We start from the raw sequence: 27,404 nt of genomic DNA, 5'->3' as shown, positions 1-27,404 counted from the left end.
TTCTAATCCCGGTGTTTGTTTGTCACGTTTAATGTCTAATGAACATGACACAGGTTTGGTTTCTGCACGTGTAGTTTACTGTATGTTGTATTTCAATTTCCGAAAAAAAATATATATATCTTGATATCATGATGTTGAAGCACCGCCCTGCTATATGTCATCACTTGTTTAGACTATAGTCCTACTTTGATTCTCGATTTCTACACTTTTCTCTGAACTACTGACGAGTCCAAAAAGGACGACCAAGCTATATGATGCAGTTCTATCAAAACTATTTGACACTCACTGCACACATCTACATTTTTCTACATGTATCTAATCTAAATGTGCAATGCTTCCTTTTCGGACATAGTTATAGTCACATATACATATATATAGTTCTGTATCAAATCTGCTCAGCCTCATAGTGTCCTAGCTTCTCCCGTCGTCCAGTTAGCAAATTGCAAAAAAAAAAGTGTTTCTGGCAGATGTTTGATCAAATTCAAATACAAATCGTTAAATCGTTACCAATGTTGAGTGGATGAAACCTAGAACTCTTTGATAGAAGTATGGAACTTGTTGACTCAAAAACGCAGCCATGACGAATTTCTGAACGTAGGATATTTAGCGATCTTCCGCCACGTTGAATACACAGATAACTATTGAAAGGTTAGGAATCGGTTACTCTAGGTTGGTATGGGTGTTTGGTGAAAGTATAAGTATATTCCCATAACCACATACGAATTGCTGAGCTAAAAAGGAAGAATATACAGATACTGTATCTGACTAATGATCAGTAGAGGTGGTGTATATTTGTATTTTTCATAACTGCATAATAAAGGAGATCATCGAGTGTATGTAAGATTTTAACACATGGCTTCCAAGATAAAATATATTAGATATCCTGAAACAGTCGGTATCGTGGTTAGGAGTTCAACAATAAAACACTACACACCAGATATCTTTTATTTATTTTATCAGTTCGGGATTCAATTTCAGTATTAAAAAAAATGCGTCTATTCAAAAATACATGTGTGTCAGACTTTACCAGTCTATCATTCATCACAGTACATGTATCGATAGTACGCCCTGCATAAAGTGATTGACATATTATTCAGCTTTTACGAAAAACAGGATTTAGCGTGTATTGCGCCCATATGTAGCATGGATGATAATCAACCACTCCTTCCTGCCGTTTTGCTGTGTTGATATACCTGCAACAAAATCATGAGAAATTAAAAATGTTTTAAAATATTATATCTCAATAGCTAGTGTTATTTGTGGGTCTGTTAGTGCTACCTTTGTATTATGAAGAAATTATTATGGGACAAAGTGACCATAGACAGAAACAATACTTTGCATGTTTCGTTTTACCATAATTTAAATTAAAGAACATAATCAAATCCATGGCAAGCAAATATCACGTATATTCGGCCAGAAAGGTTGAGCTTGAGTTTTATTTAATTATGTACATGCAAGATGTTTAATGTCATTACATATTGTATTATGAAAAATATAGCAGTTATATATATATACATATCTTTTGTGCATGATATAATGAAGTACAGCGGGCAATGTTGTTTTCTATTGTCATTATATAGATATGTGATAAACATAATGAAAATCTAAATTATATCACATATAACACCGATCATTTTCATGCAATATATCAATATAATAGCATACTGATCACATCATAGAAATGATATATATATGAAATCGGTTCAATACAAACATATCATGTCCCGAACATTGCTTGTAAACTTGTAGATGAAAATAAAATTACATACCGTGACATTTATTTCTTCTTACTGAAGGTATATCTGTTCTCCATTAATTACATTCGCCGTCGTGAACAAATTTCATATTGCTATAGAAAAGAAAAACCGTATAGGTATTAAAATGGCAACTTTAAAAATTGTTTTAAAGTAAAAACATTCAAAGTATACAAATTATAAAGAATAAATATGGCATTTAACAAATCAATATTTGCTGTTTTACGTTTTGTTTATTGTATTGTATTACAGAGTTAGTTTGTTTACTCTCAATTTGAATTACTATATCATATATAACTATTACTATAACGTTAGCTACTGAAGTAATATGCACTTCTAGGTAAACCAACAACCTTCATAATATTTTCATTGTTTCACCATTCTAATTTATTTTGAGTACAAAATAAGTCTGATTCAAATGTAGGATTTATAAAAAATTCCTAGATACAAGCATAAGATTTAAAAGAATAATCCTTGTAATCTTTCACATTACGGAATTTATGCAAAGTATTTAACATTTCCAAATAAGTGGTAGATTCATTTCAAATATACATACGCGCATTCCATCTCTTCGATAGTGTCAAAGGTGACACCATGCTCGGCACACACTTCATCTTCGGGAAGGTCTGGATAAGCTTTCATACATTCCTGTGTGATTAAAATGTTAAGATAAAATCATATGTTTAATAAAAGAAGTTAACGATATGTATCAATGATGATAATGATCGATCAATATACGAATTGTTTTGATTATTATTATTATTAATGTAAGATAATAAATAATAAAATGTAAATGTACATATATATCATTAAATTGACAGGTGTAAACCAATCGGTAACCAATTCGTCACGCAATAAAAGTTAAAGTTTAAGTGATATTACCTCAATATTTTCACAGGTATCATGGCCTTCTATTTCATCATTGCTGAAATTAAAACAAGGCTCAAATATAGCTCAAACATAGTAATATATCCGAATTTTGCATCGTACATTTCATCAATAATCCAAAACACTTTTCCTGCAAGTTCCAGACGAAAAGTGCGCTTTACAGCTAATCGCATGCACACATTATTCATGAACGGAACGACGAAAGTGGACATTTCTTTTAATGCCTATCATAGAATGCATTTTTATCACATGCTTAGTCTGTAATCCAATGAATTCGTCCTTGCAATGTTTTGCATATGTCACCAGTGTATATAACATTGAGCGTTTTTATTAGCTGTACCAGTCAGGAATCAATTGTGACGTCAAAATATTGACAATGATGTGACGTCATGAATGGTGAATGGCGCAAAATTATGGCGCAACAAAAAAATGGCTGCCCCTGTTTCATTAACACATTCACACTAGTTACTATGAAAGATGTCAAAATGGAAGTTTTTTGAGTTCCGCGTTAAAAAGTATATTAAATGAGTTTTCATTCCATGCAATATTTCATGAAACGAGTCATAGAAGTTTGTTTGTTATAATTGTTTTCCTTTTTTTTTCTAGCCTTTTCAATATATTTAAGAAAACATATTTGACAGGAAGTATTGCATTATACGATATTTAAATAATTTCGATGTAATATCTTCAAACATTTACCATGGTGTATCTGTATACATTGTTGTATGTGTCTTATCAAATGAATTAGAGGCCTGAAATAAGCCGTTTTGTGAAACTATAGTGTTTATAGACTATATTGGAAGCCGCCTAATTGACGTCGATAATCGGTAATTAGCATCAGCGATGTAAATGTTTTTTTTATTTTGTTAAGGTTTTTGATCACCTGATAAGATTGTTTTCCTGATTTTGAGACTCTGACAATGAATATTTCAGTTTTTTGGTCTTGGATAATTGATTTTGAGGCAAAATATGAAATTCGCAAACTTTGTAATCTGGCATTTAACAGGAAATTTACGCATTAAACATCTCAGTCAAACCAGAATTTTGCTCAAAACGTTTAATATCAAATATTGAATATCAAAACATTGGTAAGCATATGGAAGAAGCCATTTTTCAAACTTTTTGTGTTTTCACTACTTTGCGGTTTAGAGCAAGTATTTTTTTTTTATTACATGTATTATCTAATCCCGTTTTAGATAAGATGTAGTTTAAATGATACATTTATTTCGAGTCATTTTTCACCTTTTTGTCCCTTTTGTTACAAGCCACTGCACAAAAATGCAATATAAAATGCGTTGACAGCATGCTTCGCATTAAAGTGGAGATTATTTAATCATGTATCCCCTTATCCCCGAATGTGAGATATGTCCATCAGAAATGAATGTTTCTAATCATCCCCACAATGGAAAGGCTTAATTGATTTACAATATGCGTTTTATGATAATTTACTGTTTATATTAATCTTCATATTCCACACACGATACATCTTTAAATTCACAAGCTGTCAGTTTCATACAAATACATAAATGTGTGGTTTCGCTGCACCTGTATTCCGGTCTGAGTGAAAATGCTTGTTAATTGTTGTCTAGGTAATAATAACGAATATTTACAAATAAATTAATACCATGCAGTGTTATTATTCAAATATTGTTCACTTGAAATCTAAAGTAAAACAAGATGTATGTTCATAAGGCAGGATGATATACTGTTGAAAATTAAACATGTTAACATGGCATTTTAATGTCAACAGGACATTTGGTTAACTGCTGTTTATGAAATAATGGGCGTGTATGAGTGTTATTTTTGATATTGATGTAGTTAAACAAGTGTAATAATTTTTTAAAAATCGAACACTTTAATTAGATTGTTTAGTCTTTATACTGTCCATCAAAGATTCTGTAAATGGATCCTATGTACTGGTATCAACACCAATAATAATATAGCCATTGGAGAGTGTGGACGTCACGAGTTGTGTGTGAAGTACATGTGTAAACCTATTAAGTACTTATTGCGTCTATTCAAAATGGACCAAAATCGTCTCCCTAAACAATGTTATATGATGCTCCACAACCTGGATCAACATAGGAAAACTACATGGTGCACCAAAATCAAACACCTCCTTTTTAGCAATGGTTTTGGATTAGTGTGGCAATTCCAATATGTAGGTGATGTCAAGACATTTATGGAGTTGTTCAGGCGTCGACTCTGTGACATCAATTTACAAAAATGGTCAGAATACATTCATAACTCGTCAAAGTGTGATTTTTACTGCAAAATCAAACCATATATTATGACAGAGCAATATTTAAGTAACATGTCGTTCACTTTAAGGTATGCCCTTGCCAATCTTCGCTGCTCCACACACAGACTAGAAATCGATCTAGGTAGGAAAATAGGCATTCCACGTGAGGAGAGGCTGTGCAAAATCTGTAATTCTAAGGAGGTGGAGGATGAACTTCATTTTATGTTGAAGTGCCCAATACTGAGGGATATACGAGTTGCATTCATTCCCCGTTGGTGCTATGTAAACCCTTCCCTAGGTAACTTGGTGAAATTACTCGGGTCAGATGATAACTTAATATTGAGAAATGTTGCAATCTTTATTAAGAAGGCAAATGATGTAAAATATGAAATATTAACCATGACATAATAGTCCTCAGACATTATGCCAGTAAAATAACTAATTCTGGAATTACTCATGATCAATTACAACAAACATTTAACTTAATATGACATTTTAAGAGACAGAAATCAATATCCATTTGTGAAACCAGAATAGTCTATAGATAGCATGAATTAACTGAAGTACAGTGTAATTCCAAGATGAAATGAAATATTGAGCATTGGAAAATGTAATTATATCATATTACAATTGTATATATATTTTATGTGATGTCAAAAATGTATTGTATATTGAAATGGTACTGTGGGCTGGAGGCCTGTAATGTGCAAATAAAACCATTATTATTATTATTATTATTATTATTACAAGCTTACCGGTTATAAGTAATTATATATTAAAGTATTTAAAATGCTGAAGTACCCATCCACGTAAGTATGGTATATCATATACACGTCTCTTCCAGAAGGTAGAAAGTTGTAGTAATCCATTATGAAGTGTTTACAAAGGGATACGATAGTAACGTGACCCTGGGGTCAGGGTCTGCTGAGAGTAGCCAGATCACACCTGCAGACCAGTCAATTCTAAACAAAGATGCACCCTATACATGAGAAGTACAAATGGTGTGTTCTCCATTTGCCCACTTTTTTTAGAACAAAGAAAAGTGTATACATAGGAGAACAATGGAAAACAATTATAGTCAGTTCCATAATAATTTTACCTGTGTTTACCTGTATGATTTACCTGTGCTAAAAAGTGGGCAAAAAGAGAGGTATATTTATGTACCTGAGAAGTGGGGAAAATAACACTAAGTTATAGGTTTTTTTTTAATTTTATCATTTATTCGTGAATTTCATCATACACACATCATATTGACATACATATATATATAAGAAAGAACACACATTAGATAGTTAACATATCCACAAACATTATACATAAGCACTGGTAATACATTATAATATATATACTAAAAACATTTTTCATACATTTTATATTACATTCTTCAGTTAAAAAAGAACATCATATTCACACATATATATAATATTAGATACATAACATATTTACAAACATATATAGCACATTATACATTAAGCACTAGTAATACATTAGCAGTAACATATTTTTTCATTACACTTGCATAATATAATACAATTTACGTAACATTTCAGAAAAAAGATATATCTCTCTATCTTTATATGCATGTATCTGTACATGCATGTATATCATGTACATAGTACATGTAGCTACTTATATCTTATAGTTGCTCATAGGTATGAGCCATGTAGCACAGGTAACACAGGTGAAAATCCTAGGTAAATCACAGGTAAAAACAAGGTGAACTACTCTGAAATAGACTATAATCCCTATCACAACATTTCCCCCATATTGTGATTTTAAAAAGTGGGCAAATGGAGATACAGCCGTACAAATGTACCTGATAGAACTATCCCGTGAAGTAATTCGACTATGGTTGAGAAGATGAATTATTTATATGACCATATCCGTAAACTGTAAAACGAAAGTAGGTCTTGCCCAACTACATAAATGATGTATAGATTACGATACGATAGCTATGAATTAAATCAGTGTTACTTTCAATTGTAATTTAGCACAATGGTGTCTCAAAAATTGCGAAAATAATCCGGTAATGTTCAATGGTCTTCTGTTTTTATTATCGTCGTGTTTTCTGGGTCACGTTCTAAGCTAATGGACCGAAGTGTTATCCACTCCAAACCTCCACTTATCGACTATAGATGCCTGATTCTATAGCATGTGGGCTTCCTACGTCATCAAATTCATTTCCCGCGAAATTACTGGGAAATCTAAAACAATTCTTTAAATGAAATGAAGCGAAAGAAATAGAAAACGTCTAAATAAAAGCATCGTGATCAGTACTGAGTACAACGTTAAAGTTCATTGTAAATAATTGCTACTATTTGCCAATCTAAAGCATAAGTAATTTAAATCAAATTATTTTAAAATCCATATTTCGTTTCTATTATTATCTTAAAAATTGTATCGCAAGATCATTTAGAAGCTTTGCAGTACTTACTCTTCAAAACGCACAGATGCTTTGATTTTAACAAAGATGGCGACCTGAAGCTGCGAGGCGGTTTGGATTGGAATTAAATTGCGTATATTTCGGCAAGTAAACATCGTACAATGTTCCCGTATGGTCAGATCATCTAATTTTTTCGATATGTATTCAGAACAGTTGTTGTTTAGTCCCTACGGTCATTAACATAAAAATTCGGATTATTATATAAATACTTATTTAATTACAAGCCAACCGGTTATAAGTATTTATATACTAAAGTATTTAAAATGCTGAAGTATCCATCCACGTAAATATGGTATATCATATACACGTCTCTTCCAGAAGGTAGAAAGTTGTAGTTATCCAAACGAATCAGTCGTGGATACATTTATTATGAAGTGTTTACAAAGGGATACGATAGTAACGTGACCCTGGGGTCAGGGTCTGTTGAGAGTAGCCAGATCACACCTGCAGACCAGTCAATTTTAAACAAATATGCACCCTGTACATGAGAAGTACAAATATACTTGATAGAACTATCCCGTGAAGTAATTCGACTATGGTTGAGAAGATGAATTATTCATATGACCATATCCGTAAACTGTAAAACGAAAGTAGATATTGCCCAACTACATATAGATTACGATACGATAGCTATGAATTAAATCAGTGTTACCTTCCATTGTAATTTAGCACAATGGTGTCTCAAAAATTGCGAAAATAATCCGGTAATATTCAATGGTCTTCTGTTTTTATTATCGTCGTGTTTTCTGGGTCACGTTCTAGTAACCGACGCCGCGAAATGTCATACAGCTAATGGACCGAAGTGTTATCCACTCCAAACCTCCACTTATCGACTATAGATGCCTGATTCTATAACATGTGGCCTTCCTACGTCATCAAATTCATTTCCCGCGAAATTACTGGGAAATCTGAAACAATTCTTTAAATGAAATGAAGCGAAAGAAATAGAAAACGTCTAAATAAAAGCATCGTGATCAGTATTGAGTACAACGTTAAAGTTCATTGTAAATAATTGCTACTATTTGCTAACCTAAAGCATAAGTAATTGAAATCAAATTATTTTAAAATCCATATTTCGTTTCTATTATAATCTTAAAATTTGTATCACAAGATCACTTAGAAGCTTTGCAGTACTTACTCTTCCAAACGCACAGATGCTTTGATTTTAACAAAGATGGCGACCTGAAGCTGCGAGGCGGTTTGGATTGGAATTAAATTGCGTATATTTCGGCAAGTAAACATCGTACAATGTTCCCGTATGGTCAGATCATCTAATTTTGTCATTATGTATTCAGAACAGTTGTTGTTTAGTCGCTACGGTCACGTTACATAGAGGACAAGGGAAGTAATATACCCGAACACCGAAAACATTGACTATGATACAGTAGTTTACCCTACCTTAACTGGAAAGGGAGACGCGAATGTGTTACACATCTTTTATGATTACAGTTATACTGGAGTTGCATTTTTGACATTTCATAGGCGGGCGAAGCAGGTAGGTAAATGTAAAATTCATTCAAAAAGACAAGAACTCAATTGCCGAAATAAAATTCGATCACATGGCTGTGTGGATTGCAAAAAGGCAAAGGACAAACAATAGGAATACGAGGAAATTGGTTGAAATCAGATACTGTTCCTCAGAATAAACCGTAGAGCGTGGGCATTATTTTTTATCTGTGAAATGCCCATATGTTCATGGTCTTGGACCTTAACGATGGGGAACAGTAATCTCGGGGAAATTCACCCGGACTCAGGAAAACTATTATCTGTTGTCAGAGGCGATATCGATGCTCTCAAAAATACTCATAGTTTCAGTGAAGACAGGCCGCAACTTTGGGGTAAAGGTTTGTTTCCACGATGGAGGAAAAGTTGTGGAAAATTCCAAAACAAAACAAAATTCTTCGAGCTGAGGACGTGAGACGAAATATGATTTCATGTGAATGACATTTTAAATTTGCCGGCTCACAAACAACGCGGTGGAATTAGGCTGAGTTCTTTAAGATATGGCGTTTGACTGCAGCTATATTGCCTCACTCCCTGCAATTGTTTGGGTGAACGCCCGGGTAGGGCGGGGCCGCAGAAAATCGAAGCCATAAGACGTGCCTTATTAGGGACCACGGAACCAAATGACCAAAAGGTTTCCCATAGACGGTAATGTTAAAGTTTTATCACTGTCTGCTTAAATGGAGTTTTCAACCACGGTCCAGTAGCAATAATTTTGAAAGTAGGATCTCGGAAAACCGCCCAATGGAATTATAAAAAAAAATTCCTACCAATTTGAATTTTTTTATAGCGCGGGCGCCATCTTGTATTTGAAAATCAGCACCAAAAATTCATCTAAAATTAAACACAAAAAATACCACACCTACTACCTCCCATGACAAAAACAGGCTAGCAAAAAAAAACCCTGTTTTTCTAGATAATTTACATCTGATATGTATGGAGCCGACACAATAATAAAACTTGGATTAAACAGTGATTCCTCCAACGCACATCCCACCACCCCCTCTCACTCCCACCTCCAAAAATTACCTTCCCCTCCCCAACCTGGATTCACACATCAGTCCCCCTACAATCCATCCTCTCACACTCAGCCTCTTGACTACTCCCTATCTGCACCACCCCCCCCCCTCTAAAATTCCTCCCGTCCGCACTCACCTTAATCAACCTCACCCCCAACAGCCGCGCCACCCCCAATCCCCAGCTCTGTTCAACCCCATCCAACCTATCCGCCTAACCTCCACCCACCCCTTAAATCCAGCCCCCCCCCCCCCCCGCCTCCTAATCTCCACCTCTCCTCCACTACCCCGCTCCACCCCCCACCCCCCTCCACCCCCAACACAAGGGCCCTAAAACGACCGCCCACCCTCATCCATCCTTTACCCCTCGCGGACCCCCCATCAAACCCCCTAAGTCACTCAACCACCACCAACCCAAACCCAGCGACTCCCACCCTCAACCCACCCTACCCCTAATGTTCCCACCCTCATCCCCACCCTCCTCTCACATTTTTCTTCAACCCACATACTACTCCCAGACCCTCACCGCATTCCTAAACCCACACCCCCTCCCACCACACGAATCACTTTATCCAACCTACCCCCACATTTCTCCGACCCGCACCCCCTCATACCTTCTCCCCACCACTAACACTACCCTCCCTACCTCCCCCTCTCCCCCAACCCTCCCTAACTTACCCCCCTATTTCTACAACGCGCAACCCTCACCTCCCCCATCACACTTCATACACGTGTCGCTGACCTGGTGGCCCGGCTCTAGCGCTCCCAAAACCCTGTTCCACCCCCTAACGCCCCGCCCTCCCCAACCCCCCCTTCCCCCTACTCCCACTCACCACTCACACCTCCTACACTCTCCGACACCACCCCACAACCCTACCACATACCACCCCCCCCCCCGCTCCTACAACCCCTCCTAACATACACCCCCTAACACACCCCCACACTGGCCAGATCCCATCACTTCCCATTCCCGACCAGCCTCACCTTAATATCCAATCAGTAGGCCCCGATGTATTCACCTTCCTATTAAATCTTCTGCCCAAACGGGGAAAACCCACATTCTATTTTTGATTTGGTTCTGCGGTCCCTATAGACAAATACACATTTTTCAAATTTAACTTTTCTGGGACAGGATAGGACCATAGGGTATGATGTCCAAATAGAAAGTGGCTGGCTGCAAGTCTTGGGCGGGTAGGTCAAGTCTTCTATTGGTACCGTAGATGGAGATTCGTATTAGAAAAGGACACAGAAATTGAAACAAATTTTTAGTTAAAACAGAAATATCTTGCTGAATTTTAAATCCAGACAGATGTCTTTTGGTCATATAAGAGTATTGATATTGTACTACTGAAAAATATAAACAAATAAGAAATACCCTGAAGATCAAGGGGAGATAACTCCATGCTATCTCCCCCCCCCCCCCCCCCCCCCCCTTATTTCTCGCCTTTATCTAAAAAAAAACCTAGAACAAGAGCATTTTTGTATATAATTGAGTCAAAACACACACACAGGACAGTGGGCCGGGCTAGGGACAACAAAACTACCAAAATAACCACCAGAAATCGAACCGGGGTAGTGACATCAGAACAACCAATCACATCACCGAACACCGAACCGGGCTAGAGTCAAGAGTACAACCAGAAAAAACACCAAAAATCGAACCGGGGTACTGACTACAGAACAACCAGACACACTACGGGACTACGAAACACGCGTTATACAGCTACCATTGAAATAAATACTATATTTTCCTATTAACCTGGCCTATGACACCCTTTACACTGTACACAGGTCCATATTTTCATTATAAACAAGCTCAGAATCTAATTTCCTGCTTAAATTCTGCCAAAATACCTCCATGATGAAAATCCCAGCCGAACATGTTCTGATGGGTCCCGTAATCTGGTGTCCAGGGACGCTGAACGGCATAAAATGTCAAATCCGGTAGCTCCCTATAGGGACCACGGAACCAAATGATTTCCCATAGACGGTAATGTTAACGTTTATCACTGTACTGCTTAAATGGAGTTTTCAACACTGGTCCAGTAGCAATAATTTTGAAGTATGTCATCTCGGAAACCTCTAAATGGAATTATAAAAAATTCTACCAATTTGAACTTTTTTTATATGGGGGCCGCCATCTTGTATTGAAATCAGCACCAAAAATTCATCTAAATTAACAACAAAATACACACTTACTTACCTCCCCCTAACAAAAACAGGCTAGCAAAAAAAATAACTGTTTTTCTATATATTTTACATCTATATGTATTGGCCGACCCACATATTAAAACTTTGGAAACTGCTCTCACCTTAATATCCAATCAGTAGGCCCCGATGTATTCACCTTCCTATTAAATCTTCTGCCCAAACGGGGAAAACCCACATTCTATTTTTGATTTGGTTCTGCGGTCCCTATAACATACCAGGCAGCACCAGCCTATAGACAACAGCCGAGTACCCAAGCTCATCCGTCCTATAACACAACTTCCAGCTGCTGTGTCATCCTTTAAGCTGTTCTAAAATATGAACTGGAACGTTTCAACGAGCTTTTCGTCATATTCCGTTTGATATTCTTATACCGTCCATCGACCTTTTTAATTATATTCAAGGATTTGTCTTCGTTACGAACTTTTATCTTCTAACGTTGTATAACGACATAACACACGACTTTGTGTTTGATACAATATGGTATCAATTCCCCTCCAAATGATTTTTTAATAGTTAAGGGTGCCTTAGATACTACCCAGTGGGCACACAACGTCTGAAGAATGTTTCAGTTACGTCAGGATGCAACGTTGCATTTAGGTTGTAGTAATGTTGCAAATGAAAGTTTGGGGAACGTTTTCATACAACGTTTCCACAACGTTACTGTGTTACGCTGTGGCAACGTTTTATTTACGTTGTATAGACGTTGTCACAACGTCGTTTTATTTTATTTTTACTTTTGTTACCTTTATGTACAACAAAAACTCAAGTTTTTTTGAACAGTAATTTAATGTCTTTATTTACATGTGTCCATGTGGTTGCACTCCTCCAATCACTCCTATCTGATGTCTCTGATTACCTCGGTGCATCCAGTTGTCACCATTTAATCTGTAAATAGAAAAACAATCAAAACAATAATTATTGATATACCGTAAGCTTTTCTGCAATATATCATAACGTGTTCGGTTAACAAATATGCGTGAAATTAAACTTATGACCGGTGATACAAAAAACGTTCATCCGTTGCCGTACGTACGTGAAGATAAATCATAACATGCATGCCCGATCTGTTTGTAAATAAACACAAGTCAAAATCAAGCGCAACGCAATAAACAAAATCATATAGAACTTACCTCTAATTACTGATCTGTTTTCAGGAAGAAAGCTGATTCCATATGTTATTTTGAAAGCAAATACATAATCCAGTACAGCAAGTCAACAGTTCGATTGAAACGTGTGTGTGTTGGGCCCACGTGTGTTTGCAGAACAAAGAACCGAAAGTTAAAATTACCGCGCAAATATCAATACTCTTTTTTCTTCTCTCTATCTATTTCTTTTCACGAAAAAAAATCGCAACGGTTTCAACCAAAACATGATATCTTCATGCAGTTAAAACTGAAATTAGTCGTTTAAAGAATTTTTTTTTGAAATGAATGTGAATGTTTGTATTACCCCCTGGCGGATATATATATGGCAGCATAAAGGGAGGTAACACCGATTTGTTATCGTAACCTCGTAAGTTCGAGTTTGATCACATTTATTGGTATAAAAGGAGGTCTAACAGCAAAATTGGACGAGGAAAGGATAAATGATCGATATTATATCATTAGGGCACATTATAGGCGACGTAGGTTGCTTTTAAACAAATCTAAACACATTCATTATTGACAAATATAATTTCGAGCTAATTAGATAATTAAATTTATCATGAAATTTGATGTTTTGGTTCGATATGTCTTTGGCAATTGTGTAAACTTGCAAGCCGTTTAAAATTAACAAAATTATTCAAAGTTTGCATTAAAACCTTGTTACAACGTTGTTACAACGTCAAAACCTAACGTTTGACATGAAACGTTCTCACAACGTTGTAGGAAAGTCCCGGACGTTGTGACCTGAATAGGACGTTTTCCGGACGTTCTCCGTACGTTTTGTGTCCACTGGGTAAACAATTTGGTTATATCTTTATCACTAGAGTTATTATTATTCAGATTCAATGGGTGGTTTAAGTGTACATATATGTAAATCGATTTTAATCTGTGGGTAAATGTGTTATATACGATACATACTAGCAAACTGAAATATATCATTGTTATACGCTATTCCTTATTGCATTTACATATATCGTGATGGAAGGACGCGGATTAAAGTTTGATATATGTATCATGTGTATATGTATATATAAAGATGTATTTGATTTTTACTAAGTAATTCGAGCTAATCAAACTACTTGAATGGGTATATATCTACATTTTGCATGTTAAAACAGGAAACCAGTAAACTCAGAGCGACTGTAATTTCTCATGCAGTGACATACATTTGAAGGGACAACGTATATCATTTAAATTTAAAAAGCATGTTAACGATAGTGAACTCAGTTAACATAACGTTGAGGTTATCATGAAGAATAATTTTGTAGAGCACAGCGTTTCTGTTTAAGATATTTGAAAGTTCTCTTCCGAAAAAACTTTTTGAACCTGAACCTATTTTTTCATGATTTTATCATGAATCGTTTCATAACACGATTGGCATATATGAGTATCAAGTAATCGATACATTGAAATTATACTGTATAGAGCAGCACTGCTAATATGTGGGTGTGTCTAGGAATACAACACTGCTGATATGTGAGCATGTCTAGGAAGGCAGTAATGCTGATATGTGGGCTTGGCTGGGGAGATAGTTATGTTGATATATGCAAATGGCTGGGGAGAGAGTAATGCTGCTATGTGGGCGTGTCTGGGGATACAGTAATGCTAATATGTGAGCATGTCTATGAAAGCCGTAATGCTGATGTGTGGGCGTGTCAATACAGAACGATTTAACATAGGATACATTCAGATATAGTGACGGGTTTATGTCCATGAAAAATAAATTACGATCTGAATTGATAGTTTTTTCTAGCATTAGTTCTAGGAGGAAGTTATTAACATTTATAATCTGTGCTATTTGAAAGTGATTAACCTTCATCCCCCTTTACATCGTTTTCTTTTTTGGCACACATTGTTAAACAATAAACATGGTTATCAATCATTTTACCAGTATCTGCAGCTTATTAAATCATTGATGCTTTGTTATTGTTGTAATGAGCACGTTCAAGTCATTACATATTATACACCGACAGACATATGATTTTATCTATGGTATGTTCTGTTTCACGCCGGTGAATTCTAAAAACAGATGCACTATTCATTTCTTTCTTTGAAAATCGCGATTGAAATGCTTTTTAGACAACCTGCTATCCATTTAAATTTTTGCTGTAAACTGTCCAGACAAATTTTAAGAAGTAGGGATTCTGTCATATGTCAGTATCCGTTATTGTTTTTGTATGAGTATACGTGTTTCCAATATCCCTATTTCATTTCGATATTTTATTGCGTGAGTGGCGATACATTAACCGTATGAGATTGTCTCGAGGTTGTAAAAATATCACGGCAAATCATACTCGTCAATGTATTGTGTGAGGATATGGCACAAGTAAACATGCTGTCTTATCGACATGGCCCCATTTTCCATTGTGCGTTATCAGGATTTTAAATTTAGATAATAGTATTACGAACAATTCTCGGAAGCGGGACTAAATTTAGAATAAAAAATAAAACAGTCTTCACACCAGGTGGGTACATATACTTAGTATCAATTTAAGCCAGGGTTGCCAAACCTGTTTCGATTTTGGCTATATTGATTCGTTGATTATCATGATCAAGCAATAAATATCATACATGATTCATATTGATAAATAATGCATTTGTAGTGTGTTACTCTCCATATATACCTGTATATGTATCTCAGAATTTTATAACATGATAAATTATCCAGAGGTCCTCCTCTCTGTATCCAAACACATTGGACTAGCAATGGTTTGAAAGTACATGTGTTGCATTGTTGACCCCCGGTAATGTGACCTGGATCGTAATCATACGAAAAAAACAGATTACGCGCAAGCTATATACACGTCGATTTTGACTGACATTCCAGGACTTTGTTATTTGTGTCAGGAAAACACCAAACATCGACTCCTTCTTACACAGTAGCGTGGGCGTTATAGTGAGGCATTTGTACAGATGCATAGTTTAAAATTAATCTTATTTTATCTTTCCAAACGAAACACTTCGACTGAATGTAACTATGCCAACTAGTAACTATCTCTAATGTTACGAAGATTTTATACTCCTGTATCTTAATGTAGTCATTGTGCAGGATGGATAGGGAAATAGTAAGCAACTACCATAGTCTTGGAGCTCCGTTTATGTGTCTACGAGTATCATTTTGTTTTAGTTCAAAAATACTTCTTCTCTTTATCGTAAAACAAAATCAAACAAATCAATATCATTTAATTCAGTAATTTGTAATGAACCGAATAAGTCTGAACCAAGGAATATAAGTAGGTTATATCTTATTCAACAATCTCGATAACAGGCATACCGGGTAGGGTTAAAGCTGTACAAATCCCCTCATGCCTCGCTAAAAATGCAACAGTGACCTTGACCCTAACCCCAAAACCATGCAACTCCAACTTGTCTGAGAGGTAATATTGTCCTTTATCTTTGTGTGAAGTTTTATCAAAATACGTCAAGGAATGAAGCCGCTACATTGCTGACAAATGTTGACGTTACATTTGATTTTTGTAAGTGATGTTTGACATTTTGTGGAACGACAGGTAAAGAGGTATAGTAATGATAATGAAAATTCACTGTTTTTGTTTTCATTAATTCGATTGAATTTACATCTGAAGATAATACGCATGTTTATATAACAGCAGAGCTGTCTTAACTAAAACACATGCCCACCTTACAGTAGAGCTGTCATATTACACATGCTCATATATCAGCAAGGCTGTCTTAATACGCATGCCAACATATCAGTAGAGCTGTCATTATGCACATGCTCACATATAAGCAGAGTTATCATATTACACATGCCCACATATCAGTAGAGCTGTCATTATACACATGCCCACATATCAGCAGAGTTATCATAGTACACATGCCCACATAGCAGCAGAGCTGTCATTATACACATGATCATATATCAGCAGAGCTGTCTTAATACACATGCCCACATATCAGAAGAGCTGGCATTATACACATGCTCATATATCTGTAGAGCTGTCATATTACACATGCTCATATATCAGTAGAGCTGTCATATTACACATGTCCACATATCAGCAGAGTTATCATATTACACATGCCCACATATCAGTAGAGCTGTCAGTATACACATGCCAACATATCAGCAGAGTTATCATATTACACATGCCCACTTATCAGGAGAGCTGTCATATTACACATGCTCATATATCAACAGAGCTGTCTTAATACACATGCCCACATATCAGCAGAACTGGCATAATACACATGTCCACATATTAGCAGAAATGTCATATTACACATGCTCATATATCTGCAGAGCTGTCATATTACACATGCCCACATATCAGCAGAGCTGTCATATTACACATGCACATATATCACCAGGGCTGTCTTAATAAAGATGCCCACATATTAGCAGAGTTATCATATTACACATGCACATATATCAGCAGGGCTGTCCTAATACACATGCTCAGCAGGGTTATCTTAATACTCATGCTTATATATTAGCAGGGCTGTCTTAATACAGATGCCCACATATCAGCAAGGCTGTCTTAATACAGATGCCCACATATCAGCAGAATTGTTATATTACACATGCTCATATATCAGTAGGGTTATCTTAATACACATGCTCATGTATCAGCAGGGCTGTCTTAATACATATGCCCACATACCAGCAGGGCTGTCTTAATACATATGCCCACATATCAGCAGGGTTATCTCAATGCACATGCGCATATATCAGTAGGGTTATCTTAATACTCATGCTTATATATCAGCAGGACTGTTTTAATACATATGCCCACATATCAGCAGGGCTGTCTTTATACAGATGCTCACATATTAGCAGAGTTATCATATTACACATGCACATATATATCAGCAGGGCTGTTTTAATACACATACCCACATATCAGCAGAGCTGTAATATTACACATGCCAACATATCAGCAGGGCTGTCTTGATACAGATGCCCACATATCAGTAGAGCTGTCATTATACACATGCCCACATATCAGCAGGGCCGTATCCTAGACCCGTCCACATATCAACAGAGCCATATCCTAGACCCGTCCACATATCAACAGCACTGCTATTTGGTCGTATAATTCCATGTATCGATTATGTGATATATGCCAATCATGTCATGAAGCGATTGATTCATTTTTCAAATCATAAAAATAGTATGTTAAAATTGTTTGGGGTTGTAACATTCCTGAGTATACATGGTGGTAAGCTTTTCTAATCCCGGTGTTTGTTTGTCACGTTTAATGTCTAATGAACATGACACAGGTTTGGTTTCTGCACGTGTAGTTTACTGTATGTTGTATTTCAATTTCCGAAAAAAAATATATATCTTGATATCATGATGTTGAAGCACCGCCCCTGCTATATGTCATCATTTGTTCAGACTTAAGTCCTACTTTGATTCTCGATTTCTACACTTTTCTCTGAGCGACTGACGAGTCCAAGAAGGACGACCAAGCTATATGATGCAGTTCTATCAAAACTATTTCACACTCACTGCACACATCTACATTTTTTCTACATGTATCTAATCTAAATGTGCAATGCTTCTTTTTCGGACATAGTTATAGTCACATATACATGTATATAGCTCTGTATCAAATCTGCTCAGCCTCATAGTGTCCTAGCTTCTCCCGTCGTCCAGTTAACAAATGGCAAAAAAAAGGGTTTCTGGCAGATGTTTGATCAAATTCAAATACAAATCGTTAAATCGTTACCAATGTTGAGTGGATGAAACCTAGAACTCTTTGATAGAAGTATGGAACTTGTTGACTCAAAAACGCAGCCATGACGAATTTCTGAACGTAGGATATTTAGCGATCTTCCGCCACGTTGAATACACAGATAACTATTGAAAGGTTAGGAATCGGTTACTCTAGGTTGGTATGGGTGTTTGGTGAAAGTATAAGTATATTCCCATAACCACATACGAATTGCTGAGCTAAAAAGGAAGAATATACAGATACTGTATCTGACTAATGATCAGTAGAGGTGGTGTATATTTGTATTTTTCATAACTGCATAATAAAGGAGATCATCGAGTGTATGTAAGATTTTAACACATGGCTTCCAAGATAAAATATATTAGATATCCTGAAACAGTCGGTATCGTGGTTAGGAGTTCAACAATAAAACACTACACACCAGATATCTTTTATTTATTTTATCAGTTCGGGATTCAATTTCAGTATTTAAAAAAATGCGTCTATTCAAAAATACATGTGTGTCAGACTTTACCAGTATATCATTCATCACAGTACATGTATCGATAGTACGCCCTGCATAAAGTGATTGACATATTATTCAGCTTTTACGAAAAACAGGATTTAGCGTGTATTGCGCCCATATGTAGCATGGATGATAATCAACCCGCCTTCCTGCCGTTTTGCTGTGTTGATATACCTGCAACAAAATCATGAGAAATTGAAAATGTTTTAAAATATTATATCTAAATAGCTAGTGTTATTTGTGGGTCTGTTAGTGCTACCTTTGTATTATGAAGAAATTATTATGGGACAAAGTGCCCATAGACAGAAACAATACTTTGCATGTTTCGTTTTATATGGTGGCTCGTTAGGGCCAAGTATCAAATCTCGCATTCTCGCACTCTCGACCTTAGGTCGAGAACGCGAGAAGGCGAAAACGCGACGGCGAGGGAGCGAAAACGCGAGAATGCGAAAGAGCGAAAACGCGAGAATGCGAAAACTCGACGGCGAGAATGCGAAAATGCGACGGCGAAAACGCGAGATTGATCTCGCACTCTCGCCGTCGCGATTTCGCATTCTCGCCGTCGAGTTTTCGCATTCTCGCGTTTTCGACCTAAGGTCGAGAGTGCGAGATTATAACCTTAACGGTCACCCTCGCACTCTCGCTTCCTCGCATATAAATATATATAACCAACGTAATGTATATCATTATGTATGTTCCTTACGCGAGGGAGTGAGAGTGCGAGGGTGGCCGTTAAAGCATAATCTCGCATTCTCGCACTCTCGACCTTAGGTCGAAAACGCGAGAATGCGAAAACTCGACGGCGAGAATGCGAAATCGCGACGGCGAGAGTGCGAGATCAATCTCGCGTTTTCGCCGTCGCATTTTCGCATTCTCGCCGTCGAGTTTTCGCATTCTCGCGTTTTCGCTCTTTCGCATTCTCGCGTTTTCGCTCCCTCGCCGTCGCGTTTTCGCATTCTCGCGTTCTCGACCTAAGGTCGAGAGTGCGAGAATGCGAGATTTGATACTTGGCCCTAACGAGCCACCATAGTTTTACCATAATTTAAATTAAAGAACAAAATCAAATCCATGGCAAGCAAATATCACGTATATTCGGCCAAAAAGGTTGAGCTTGAGTTTTATTTAATTATGTACATGCAAGATGTTTAATGTCATTATATATTGTATTATGAAAAATATAGCAGTTATATATATATACATATCTTTTGTGCATGATATAATGAAGTATAGCGGGCAATGTTTTCTATTGTCATTATATAGATATGTGATAAACATAATGAAAATCTAAATTATATCACATATAACACCGATCATTTTCATGCAATATATCAATATAATAGCATACTGATCACATCATAGAAATGATATATATATGAAATCGGTTCAATACAAACATATCATGTCCCGAACATTGCTTGTAAACTTGTAGATGAAAATAAAATTACATACCGTGACATTTATTTCTTCTTACTGAAGGTATATCTTTTCTCCATTAATTACATTCGCCGTCGTGAACAAATGTCATATTGCTATAGAAAAGAAAAACCGTATAGGTATTAAAATGGTAACTTTAAAATTGTTTTAAAGTAAAAACATTCAAAGTATACAAATTATTAAGAATAAATATGGCATTTAACAAATCAATATTTGCTGTTTTACGTTTTGTTTATTGTATTGTATTACAGAGTTAGTTTGTTTAATCTCAATTTGAATTACTATATCATATATAACTATTACTATAACGTTAGCTACTGAAGTAATATGCACTTCTAGGTAAACCAACAACCTTCATAATATTTCATTGTTTCACCATTCTTTTGAGTACAAAATAAGTCTGATTCAAATGTAGGATTTATAAAAAAAAATCCTAGATACAAACATAAGATTTAAAAGAATAATCCTTGTAATCTTTCACATTACGGAATTTATGCAAAGTATTTAACATTTCCAAATAAGTGGTAGATTCATTTCAAATATACATACGCGCATTCCATCTCTTCGATAGCGTCAAAGGTGACACCATACTCGGCACACACTTCATATTCGGGAAGGTTTGGATAAGCTTCCATACATTGCTGTGTGATTAAAATGTTAAGATAAAATTATATGTTTAATAAAAGAAGTTAACGATATGTATCAATGATGATAATGATCGATCAATATAGGAATTGTTTTGATTATTATTATTATTAATGTAAGATAATAAATAATAAAATGTAAATGTACATATATATCATTAAATTGACAGGTGTAAACCAATCGGTAACCAATTCGTCACGCAATAAAAGTTTAAGTGATATTACCTCAAAATCTTCACAGGTAGTATGGCTTTTTATTTCATCCTCTCTGAAATTAAAACAAGGCTCAAATATAGCTCAAACATAGTAATATATCCGAATTTTGCATCGTACATTTCATCAATAATCCAAAACACTTCTCCTGCAAGTTCCAGATGAAAAGTGCGCTTTATCGCTAATCGCATGCACACATTATTCATGCACGGAGCGACGAAAGTGGAAATTTCTTTTAATGCCTATCATAGAATGCATTTTTATCACATGATTAGTCTGTAATCCAATGAATTCATCCTTGCAATGTTTTGCATATGTCACCAGTGTATATAACATTGAGCCTTTTTATTAGCTGTACAAGTCAGGAATCAATTGTGACGTCAAAATATGGACAATGATGTGACGTCATGAATTGTGAATGGCGCAAAAATATGGCGCAAAAAAATGGCTGCCCCTGTTTCATTAACACATTCACACTAGTTACTATGAAAGATGTCAAAATGGAAGTTTTTTGAGTTCCGCGTTAAAAAGTATATTAAATGAGTTTTCATTCCATGCAATATTTCATGAAACGAGTCATAGAAGTTTGTTTGTTATAATTGTTTTCCTTTTTTGTTTTTTTTTCTAGCCTTTTCAATATATTTAAGAAAACATATTTGACAGGAAGTATTGCATTATACGATATTTAAATAATTTCGATGTAATATCTTCAAACATTTACCATGGTGTATCTGTATACATTTTTGTATGTGTCTTATCAAATGAATTAGAGGCCTGAAATATGCCGTTTTGTGAAACTATAGTGTTTATAGACTATATTGGAAGCCGCCTAATTGACGTCGAGAATCGGTAATTAGCATCAGAGATGTAAATGTTTTTTATTTTGTTAAGGTTTTTGATCACCTGATAAGATTGTTTTCCTGATTTTGAGACTCTGACAATGAATATTTCAGTTTTTTGGTCTTGGATAATTGATTTTGAGGCAAAATATGAAATTCGCAAACTTTGTAATCTGGCATTTAACAGGAAATTTACGCATTAAACATCTCAGTCAAACCAGAATTTTGCTCAAAACGTTTAATATCAAATATTTAATATCAAAACATTTGCAAGCATATGGAAGAAGCCATTTTTGTGTTTTCACTACTTTGCGGTTTAGAGCAAGTATTTTTTTTTATTACATGTATTATCTAATCCCGTTTTAGATAAGATGTAGTTTGTATGATACATTTCGAGTCATTTTTCACCTTTTTGTCCCTTTTGTTACAAGCCACTGCACAAAAATGCAATATATAATGCGTTGACAGCATGCTTCGCATTAAGGTGGAGATTATTTAATCATGTTGCTGTTTATGAAATAATGGGCGTGTATGAGTGTTATTTTTTATATTGATGTAGTTAAACAAGTGTAATAATTTTTTTTTAAATCGAACACTTTAATTAGATTGTTTAGTCTTTACACGAGGTTATTTGTAGCAATATAAGCGAATGTCATATTAACTTCCCTATAAACCTGACATCCTGGTTCGTATCAATTTGATGATGTATAATTACTTAATTGATCGTTGTATGTTAAATCTCATTCAGTTCCTTCATTGTCAAAAATAAAAGAAAACCTTTTACATCAGCAATTAAAACTTGTTATTAACATTAGCAAATAAACGCAGAAGGACTTGTTATCAACATTAGCAAATAAACGCAGAAGGACTTGTTATCAACATTAGCAATTAAACGCAGAAGGACTTGTTATCAACATTAGCAATTAAACGCAGAAGGACTTGCTATCACATCTCAATTAGAGTTAGTTATACCTTGTTGTATAAAATGCACGGAAGTAAGTTATTATATAGAAGTGTTTGTAATAGAGTATGGGTATTGTGTTGTATTGTGCCAATTATAACGTATGAATCGCTGTCTTTCTTTTAGATGACTGCCTTAAGAATGATATAGTAGCATGTATGATGGAACAAGAAAGTCTTTGGTACTTTTTATGTATAATTTAAGGGAAATGTTTGGTTTGGTTTTATTGGTTTAACGTCCTATTAACAGCTAAGGTCATTTCAGGACGGCCTCCCGTGCGTGCGATATGCATGTTTGTGGTGAGTGCGTATGTGTGTTTTGGGAGGCTGCGGTATGTTCGTGTTAAGTCTCCTTGTGATAGGCCGGAACTTTTGCCGATTTATAGTGCTACCTCACTGAAGCATACTGCCGAAGACATCCAGCAGCACACCCCACCCGGTCACATTATACTGACAACGGGCAAACCAGTCGTCCCACTCCAAATATGCTGAGCGCTAAGCAGGAGTAGCAACAACCATTTTTAAAGACTCTGGTATGTCTCGGCTAGGGGACAGAACCCAAAGCCTTCCTCACAGGGGCGAACGCTCAACTAAAGGCCAAAAGTGAGGTAGTGTCAAGGGAGACGTTAGGAAGAAGAAAGTTGTTAAGGACGAAGAGAAAAGATAAGATTCCAAATTTAGTCGCCTCTTACGATCATGCAATGGGGGCAGCAGGTACAATTCTTACGCCCTACCTGCAGGGCAGTTAAGGGAAATGAATTGAAATTGGTCTCGCGATAACGTTATTAAGATGTTACTATCTGCCGATGTCATAGTAAGCGTTCAACGTTAGTAATTCGAAATTCCCTTTTGTTGAGTTTCCACATCATAAACGTATTGTACATGTAGCAATCAAAGAACGTTTATTGGACGAATATAGGGTGTACATTTACAGTAGGACAAGGAGAATTATTGATTTATATGGTCCTATTTGTGGTTGTACATTATACCATGATTGTGATTTTAAGAAGTGGTGAGAAATTCTTCAAAAACATTCGAATTCAATCTCAATAAGCAAACCTTCCAAAAAATAACGGAATCTTCACTTAGTCGAACATACTCTTTTAACCGTTTTCTTCAGTGTCAATATGAAGTTATACTTACATGTAATTAAGCTTCTAAAAAACTGGAATTGATGTTTTGGTAGCCTCTATGGCGTGCGATCATTGAGATTCTAATTTTTGGTGAAAATATTTTTCCATTTTTGTGAAGTTTGAGAATATTCGAGATTTTATTTATGTGAACAGGGTGAATTGTGTGGCTTCATTTACCTATTATGTAGTGTTATTGTAGGTGCTTGGTTGATACATCGGCCATGGAGAATACACTTCGCAGAACAAGTTATGGATGAGATGAAATAATGTAAAAGATAAAAGCTAATCAAGATATATACGTTGTCACGTGACAACTAGTATATAATTCCTCGTTACATATTAGACGTATACTTACTTACAGATGAGTTTACACAGGTTGTAGTAGTTTCCCTCCTCTCCACACCACGGGTCCATTACGGCAGGACAGATACAACCCTATATTAATATAAAATGTTACTCCACGTACAATGAATCCTCGACGTATTATTAAATAACATCAGGACACAAACATCACTAGAATGGTTACATCAGATCACTTTAAACAGGAGACAAAGTCACGTCAGGTCACATTAAACTGTAAACAAAGTCACACATCAGGCCATATAAGACAGAATACAATTTCACCTCAAGACACTTCAAACAATATACAAAGTCACATCAGGTAGCTCTAAACAGTAGACAAAGTCACATCAGGTAGCTCTAAACAGTAGACAAAGTCACATCAGGTCACATGATACAGTAGACAAAGTCACGTCAGGTCACATGAAAACAGTAGACAAAGTCACATATCAGGTCACATAAAACAGAAGACAATGTCACGTAAGGTCATATGAAACTGACAAGTCACATCATATCACATCAAGTCAAATAATACAGTAGACACAGTCACATCAGGTCACGTTAAACAGTAGACAAAGTCAGATCAGGTCACATTGAACGTAGACAAAGTCTCCGCATGTCACCTTAAACAGCAGAAAAAGTCACCTCAGGTCACATTAAACACTATTTAAAATCACTTCATGTCACATTAAACAGTAGACAAAGCCACATTAGATCACAAAAACACAAGACTACGGCATTTAACACCACGCGTAAGTACATAAAAGCATGTCATCAAAAAAATTATAAAATCACTTGCTGTACAAAAAGACACCCACATTGATATAAAACTTGTCACAATATGTTTCGACATAATCTGCTGTAAAAATCACTTAATGATTTGGAAAAAAGGCTGCGATAACTATAGAGAATATTAGAGTAACAGACAATTATATGTTATATCATTTGAAGATCACAGGAGCACTAATAGCTGTGTGCTTTCTTCCTTGTGTCTTTAGGCAAAACACTTCATCACAAAACTCAAAAACTGTATAGTCGTCCCGTTCGGTGACCAGCGTTTCGTCTTCAACTTCATGCGTAAGAGAACCCAACTCAAAATGAGCATTTCTTTTGTCGGAACAATAACTAAGCAAATACGTATGGAAAAACACGTTTCAACGCTGACGTGAACGACTGAAACAAATGTCACACCCATTGGTATGACAATTGCAACGTGTTGGTTCAGGGAGTACAACTTCGGAATTATGGAATCTCGGGTAACGATCTGAAGTCTGTGATATATTCCTGATCACAACCACCATGTTGTTTTATAATTGTAGCTTTAGACAATACACTCTACTGCCAATAACTCAAAATAACTTACGACACGCTTCCATTTTTGAACTAGCCATCAGCTACTGCAAGAACTTCGTATAGAATACATTTCGTATGGAAAAAGCATGCCCAGACACATTGCAATATTAAGAATCACAACAAAAATTGCTGCTATAAGAAGGATCATACCAAGACAAGCTACTGCGGTATATCTGTGATAGGAATTAACAGAATCACCTTATATAGAGGTCATACCACACTACAACAGATTCATTCATACAAAATGATACACTCACGTGTATATATAGATCATGCTTTGCCATACGACAACAGTATTGGCAATACTAAGTTATACATTCGTTTGCATATAAAGATCATGCTTTGCCATCCCACAATGGCATCATATATACATAACGACATAATCAATGAAATCTTGATTGGCACACTACACACACTATGTATGAGTATACTGCAGTACAAGTATACAAAGCAAATATGTAAAAGTTAATTGCTTTATTGCGTTGATATCATTTCGATTGGCAATAATATAACATTTTTCTATATAGCATAAATGATCTTTAATTATCTTTAAAGAATAATGAGATATTCAGAGTAATCCAAAGCATGAAAAATGGTTCACAATGAAAGATCAACCAAAGCTCTTCATTTATAATATGGTTTCCTATCTTATTTATCAACCGTACATGATAACTTACCTTTCTTGGGATACCGTGGACAGTCACTATCACCACTACCAATAGTGTAAACACTACCCCGGACATCATGATCCTTGAAGGTAAAATAAAATAAATAATGTATAACGTCTAATTCTATACAACACGAATATAACTTATAGAATTAAATACCAATATTGCATTTTTTCAGAACTCATCAAAGGTTGCAGAAATCCGTACTTACGCTTTTTAGAGAACCTCGTGATGTACAGGAAAGCACGCTATATGTCAGTCTGTGAGCAACTGTGGAGGGAATACCAAGCGAGGAACATTTATAGAATTTCTAACTGCTGAAAACCAATCAGATTCAGTAGTTAGAGGTAACAAAGGCGGGGCTACTTGTGTATGTCTCCATGTAAAACGACATACAGTGTAGTCAGTATCTGTC

The 27,404-nt window shown here is 35.8% G+C and overlaps 1 protein-coding gene across 2 annotated transcripts; it reads right to left on the bottom strand.

The window, feature by feature from the left end:
* Positions 1-931: 931 nt before the first annotated feature.
* LOC117321890 lies at positions 932-27,404 on the bottom strand. Of its 2 annotated transcripts, none has more exons than XM_033876512.1 (7): positions 27,201-27,404; positions 26,999-27,071; positions 24,985-25,064; positions 21,710-21,752; positions 2,311-2,402; positions 1,770-1,849; positions 932-1,193 (listed from the first exon to the last, which is right to left on the bottom strand). In XM_033876512.1, the coding sequence occupies exons 2-6, from the start codon at positions 27,065-27,067 to the stop codon at positions 1,813-1,815; spliced, it is 321 nt and encodes a 106-aa protein (XP_033732403.1). In that variant the 5' UTR covers positions 27,068-27,071; positions 27,201-27,404; the 3' UTR covers positions 932-1,193; positions 1,770-1,812. The 2 variants fall into 2 exon arrangements, with proteins under 2 accessions (XP_033732403.1, XP_033732402.1); XM_033876511.1 differs by lacking the exons at positions 932-1,193; positions 1,770-1,849; positions 2,311-2,402 and adding exons at positions 19,320-19,580; positions 20,856-20,935; positions 21,390-21,481 and having other exon boundaries at positions 27,201-27,368.

This window comes from Pecten maximus, chromosome 2 (assembly GCF_902652985.1).
Source record: "Pecten maximus chromosome 2, xPecMax1.1, whole genome shotgun sequence".
Classification (NCBI taxonomy): Eukaryota; Metazoa; Mollusca; class Bivalvia; order Pectinida; family Pectinidae; genus Pecten; species Pecten maximus.
The sequence above is the reverse complement of the archived record's forward strand: the minus strand, read 5'-3'. Positions and strand labels throughout refer to the sequence as shown.